General features: G+C 42.4%; 1 protein-coding gene across 1 annotated transcript; it reads left to right on the top strand.

Annotated features, from left to right (window-relative positions):
- The first annotated feature begins 1,058 nt into the window (after positions 1-1,058).
- Positions 1,059-2,021, top strand: LOC124505368 (olfactory receptor 52H1-like). The gene has a single exon (XM_047071310.1). It carries the CDS (start codon positions 1,059-1,061, stop codon positions 2,019-2,021), a length of 963 nt encoding a protein of 320 aa, XP_046927266.1.
- Positions 2,022-6,000: the final 3,979 nt, after the last annotated feature.

Genomic DNA, 6,000 nt, shown 5'->3' with positions numbered 1-6,000 from the left:
TCTCCTGCCTTGCAGACAGACCTTGGCCTGGCAGTCCTACACAGCAATGGGAGTTCCTGCAGAGACCCTCACTTGCCCTGCTCCTTCTTTTTTTTTTTTTTTTAATTTTTTTTTTTCAACGTTTATTTATTTTTGGGACAGAGAGAGACAGAGCGTGAACGGGGGAGGGGCAGAGAGAGAAGGAGACACAGAATCGGAAACAGGCTCCAGGCTCTGAGCCATCAGCCCAGAGCCTGACGCGGGGCTCGAACTCACAGACCGCGAGATCGTGACCTGGCTGAAGTCGGACGCTTAACCGACTGCGCCACCCAGGCGCCCCTGCCCTGCTCCTTCTTAGCTTTCTTGCAAAAAAGTTGAACTGCTTTTGTTGGGAAAAAGATACATATCTCAGAAGACTGTTTAAATGAGATAATACTTTGTAAAGCCTGGCCTCCTATTATGTAATAGGAGTCATAATTGTCAATTGTCTCCTTATTTTCCCAATTGTTCCCCACTTTCTTCGCTTCTTTCTTTCTCTGCATGTGGTTAGATTGTTTTTATCTATACTCAAGTCTATACAGAAACAATTTACTTTGACCCAAGGAACACTTGGTCATTAACATAGGAATACAATTTTGTTCAGTTGGAAGATTCCAGAGTGACTGAGTGATTACTACCAGAAGTATCATGCCTAGGGAATCTTTTCTTTTCTTCCCTTCCCTTCCCTTTCCTTTCCTTTCCTTTCCTTTCCTTTCCTTTCCTTTCCTTCCCTTCCCTTCCCTTCCCTTCCCTTCCCTTCCCTTCCTTTCTCTTTCCTTTCCTTTCCTTTCTTTTTTTTTCTTCCCTTTCCTTTCCTTTCCTTTTTCTATTTTCCTTTCCCTTTTCCTTTCCTTTCCTCTTCTTTTCTTATTTTAATGGGGAATCTTTTTCAAGACATGAGTATTGCTCTTACTAGAACTGGGAGGTTCTTTCTTGGCAGATAGGGAAGAAGAGAACTAGCCTGAAGGAGAGAGTGGAGGAAGAATTATACAATTTTCTCAGGTTTATCATACACAATTTGTTTTTCAGATACAGAATCTATGTATCAGACCACACCGGCCATGTACAACCTGAGTAGTGACCACACAGGTGACTTCACCCTTTTGGGCATCCCTGGCCTCGGGCAGTACCACGTCTGGATCAGCATCCCCTTCTGCTTTATCTATCTCGCGGCCATTGTGGGCAATAGTATCCTTCTCTACCTCATTGCTGTGGAACATAGTCTTCATGCACCCATGTTCTTTTTCCTTTCCATGCTGGCCATGACAGATCTGATACTGTCTACCACTTGTGTCCCCAAAACCCTTACCATCTTCTGGCTTGGTCCCCAGAAAATAAGTTTTCCTGGTTGTCTGACCCAGTTATTCTTTCTGCACTGCAGCTTTGTCCTAGATTCAGCCATCCTGATGGCCATGGCATTCGACCGCTACGTGGCCATCTGCTCTCCCCTGAGGTACACCACTATTCTGACTCCCAGGACCATCATCAAGATTGCAGTGGGCATCTCCTTTCGAAGCTTCTGCATTATCCTGCCAGTTGTATTCTTGCTCACACGCCTGCCTTTCTGCAGGACACGCATCATACCGCACACATACTGTGAGCACATAGGTGTTGCCCGGCTCGCCTGTGCTGACATCTCCATCAACATCTGGTATGGCTTTGGTGTCCCCATCATGACGGTCATCTCAGATGTGATTCTCATTGCCGTTTCTTACAGCCTCATCCTCCGTGCCGTCTTCCGCCTTCCCTCCCGGGATGCCCGCCACAAAGCCCTTGGCACGTGTGGTTCCCATGTCTGTGTCATCCTCATGTTTTATACACCCGCCTTTTTCTCCATCCTTGCGCATCGCTTTGGACACAATGTCTCCCGCACTTTCCACATCTTGTTTGCCAACCTCTACATAGTTATTCCCCCTGCACTCAACCCCATTGTCTATGGAGTGAAGACCAAGCAGATCCGAGATAAGGTCATACTTTTGTTTTCCACCAAGGCTACGGAATGATGTTTCAATGTGCTATGGAAAAGCTGATGTCATTCTATTGGGGATATTAATGTAGTAAGATAGAAAACAAACGTTCTATTTAAAATGAGAACTGCCTGCAGGTGCTTTTGCATATGAGGAAAATGGTGTGGCCTCTATGAAGGAGACGGTTCTACGTGTAAAAATTCCTTGATGACCTGTTTGCTTGTGGAGCATGAAGTTGCACAGAATTTGATCAGGAAGAAGAGGTGAAAACAGAGAGCTGACTCACTGTGAATGGACCAAGCAATACAAATTTGGAAATTGAGATTTGCAACTGGGCGGGAGGGAGAAAAAATGTGTTAAGTGAGGCAGAGAAACAGAAGAGAGACTAAAAGTGAAAACATCAATGAGGAATTCTTATTGAGGGCATTTGTAGATGAATTAGGAGCATTGGTGGTTATATTCAATAATATTATTGTCCGTGATATGCTTCTGCAGGTCTCTACCAATGCACCCCGTTCCCACCATGACACATAAAATCATTCAGTACAAGGGCTAGGAGCAGTGCCATCTACCAGCAGTGCTGTGACGGGGAGGAGAGAGCATGTATTTCTCAACACCTGCATTCTAGCTCCAGTGCTGGCAGAAGAGAGGAGCTTCTAGGCTCCAAGACACTGAGAAAGTGAGCCACAGAGATGTGCCAGGAGACCTCAAGCCAGTTCACTGGAACAGTAAACTAGACGTCTAACCCCATTGGCCAAAGACTTTGAGGCCCTTATCTACAGTGTGTTTCCTGGACTGGAAGACTGAATCAATTACAAGACACATCAGTGCAGTGAAGAGGGGTGGTGAGGAGAGGAAATCGACAAGAAACTAATGCATCTTTGATAAGATGGCTAGTTGGTTAAGTGTGAAACTCTTGTTTTCAGCTCGGTTAATGATCTCAGCCTCTGTGAGTTTGAGCCCCGCATCTGGCTCTGTGCTGACTGTGCAGAACCTGTTTGAGATTCTCGTTTTCTTTCTGCTCATTCCCCACTCAAGTGCTCTCACTCTTTCTCTCTCTCACTCTCTCTCTCTCTCAAAAATAATTACATAAATATTTAAGAAAAAAATTAAAAAAAGATGTATCTAATTCCACCAGGATTAGATTGGGGACAACACTGCATGTTGTGTTCAGAAAAAGATCTAGAGTTCTTACAATAAATCTTTTTTCTTCTTTTGACCATTATCCGCCGATGTGGAATTATTTGTTGGGTACCCACTGTATTGCAACACGGTTCTAAGCATTCGGGAAATGAAGGTTAACGATACAAAGACTCTGCCCTGCGTTTGTGGAGCTTATATTCTCAGGAGAGTGACACCCGAGAAACGAGAGAACAAGTTCTACACCTTCAAAGAGGGATGTAACCGATGGAAAAATGCAGCGAATACAGTGATGCACTACAAGTGGACGAGGAGGACAGGGCAGCGAGGACAGCAAAGGCAAAGGCCCTGGGGCAGGACACAGTGTGACGTGACTGTGCACAGAGCAGAGGCCAGCGTGTTTGGAGCAGAGCGAGCCAGGGGATGCAGGAGCAGGGAGGAGGGGGGAGCGTGGCCGGGTCCTGTGGGGCTGGAATCATCGGAACCTCATTGTAGGAGGAGGAAAATGATGCCAGCAGAGTGAACGTGACTTTTCCAAGGCACACAGCGGGGCGGTCATCAATGTGGAGCTACACTAGACTCTGCCAAACCCCAGTTCAGAGTTTTCCCCACTTGACATAACCTCACTCTCATAAAAAAGAAAACATGAGTAGAAATATCAGAGCCCATTTTTCTTGTTTCTGTGAAGCCTCATTGTCATAAATTAAGCCACATCCTTGTAAGGGAGGAGTCTGCTTTCTGTGCCAGCTGCTAGAAATGCCCTGAAGAGATGATCTTTTACTCTCTTCTGATTATTTCCATTCTGCTGAGAACATGGATTAACCAAGAGCTGATATTTTTAAAAGTTTACGAAGGAAGGGATAGTAAATAAATAGATTCTGAGCTATTTATTTTGTATTTTTATTATTTTTATTTATTATTATTTCATAAGTTTATTTATTTTTGAGAGAGAGAGAGAGAGAGAGAGAGAGAGAACACTAGCAGGAAAGGGGAAGAGAGGGAGACACAGAATCCAGACTGAGCTGTCTGTACAGAACCTGAATCAGGGCTCAAACTTATGAACCAGGAGATCATGAACTGAGCTGAAGTTGGACTCCTAACTGACTGAGCCACCCAGGCGCCCCTAGACTGAGCTAACTTAAGAGTACATACTCATTTCATCGTGGTAGGGACTCAAACTTGTGGTTATTCACCAACAGGCACGAGGGCTCACATGAAAGCCTAATGACCTAGAAAAACCAACGTAGGAAGCAGTTGTCTCCTGCACTGTCTCCCTTACCCTCTCCCACTATCTTTGGGCCAGTTATATGTTATTATGTTTCTACTTCTTCCCCAGGACAGTTCATTTATTTCTGTGACTTATGGCTTCTTTTCTGGTAACTCTCTTTCTCAGTTTTCAAAAGAGCATCCTGATAAATCTCAGTGTCTGTTCTCCTATCTCATAGGCTCGGTATTAGCAGTACATGAAAAATGTAGATCAATGTGGATTGCAGACTGTAAAATACTAATCTAATGTCAGGTTAGTAGTTGACTAATTACCACTGCCATTCTCATCTGGAAGCAGAATCTCAGCAGCATGTGCAACTCTGAGCTCATCATTGTCACTTAAAATCCTCCCTCCACTGTACTGTTCATTGATGGAAAAAACAGGTTAAGCCTGGTGTTTCTCTTCTCTCAAGGTCCGATCTCCTCCCTGGCTGCCCCAATGGCTCTTTGTGGTGACACTGGCTGCAAACATTCCGTTCCAGTGACAGACTAGGAATGAAATTATGTGTTGTGGTTGGATTTAAAAGACAATAATTATGCAAATATCAGCAGGTAACTTTCTCATACGTAAGTTATCGTTTCCTATACGTTGTTTTTATAAATTCCCCATCCCTTATATTAAATATAAAATACGTTGACCCTATCAATGGGGGATGAAACTGTTTTATTATCCCATCATCAGAATTTAGAGCTGTATTCTACAGATATAGGGATCCATGAATGTGTCTCTCTAAACCCTCTCCTCCAAACTTTCCACATGTGACCATTCTCAAGGTGTCTGTGATTCCATTGCGTTGCCTCTTATAGTTTAGCTCTCGATGCCTAGTCACCCCACCGTCCTGTTTACCCACACCTTAGCCAGACACTTGCACACTGTACCTAGACCGGATAGTGTACTTATGTCTTATATTGTAAGAAAATGACAACTAAATGTAGGTTTGTGCTCAGAAGAATAATGTAGGGCTTATTAAAAATGAGGAATGGAATAGATTTCAATGTCTGTCTTAGAAGTAAGGAGGCAGTTGGAGATTTTTATGTTATATACCTGCCACTTTGAACCTATACTTTAAAAATAAATAAGTAAGTAAGTAAATAAATAAATAAATAAATAAATAAAATTCAACAGGTAAAAAACTCAATTTAAAAAATAAAATATTTCTAAATTCTATGTTGAACTACAAGTTTATCTTACTACCTATTTGATGATTACAAAAAATACATAGAAATTCAAATGCCCATTGAATTTCATAATTCTTTAAGTAGGTATATATGCATATCTCTAAGAGCTAATGTGTTGATTAAAATAATGGCATAGAGCTATTAATTATGGTTATTTAGAGAATTCATCAGTAATGGTGTATTATTGACATTTATGTCTCTCAGCTATATCTGTATGGAATGTTAAAGTAAATTTTTTTTAATTTAAAACATTTTAAAAATTAATATGTCCTAATAATCTAAAAATAGAATTACCCTACGATCCAGCAATTGCACTACTAGGTATTTACCCAAAGGATACAGGTGTGCTGTTTCAAAGGGACACACGCACCCCCATGGTTATAGCAGTGCTACCAACAATAGCTAAAGTATGGAAAGAGCCCAAATGTCC

The sequence above is a fragment of the Lynx rufus genome, unplaced genomic scaffold (assembly GCF_022079265.1).
Source record: "Lynx rufus isolate CCGP_SWC_20201006 ecotype Redwood Valley unplaced genomic scaffold, mLynRuf1.p SCAF_9, whole genome shotgun sequence".
NCBI classification, from domain to species: domain Eukaryota; kingdom Metazoa; phylum Chordata; class Mammalia; order Carnivora; family Felidae; genus Lynx; species Lynx rufus.
This window is presented reverse-complemented; position numbering and strand designations above follow the sequence as displayed.

Excerpts from the sequence above, each read along its gene's own strand:
- LOC124505368 (XM_047071310.1), top strand. The coding sequence starts at position 1,059 with ATGTATCAGACCACACCGGCCATGTACAACCTGAGTAGTGACCACACA.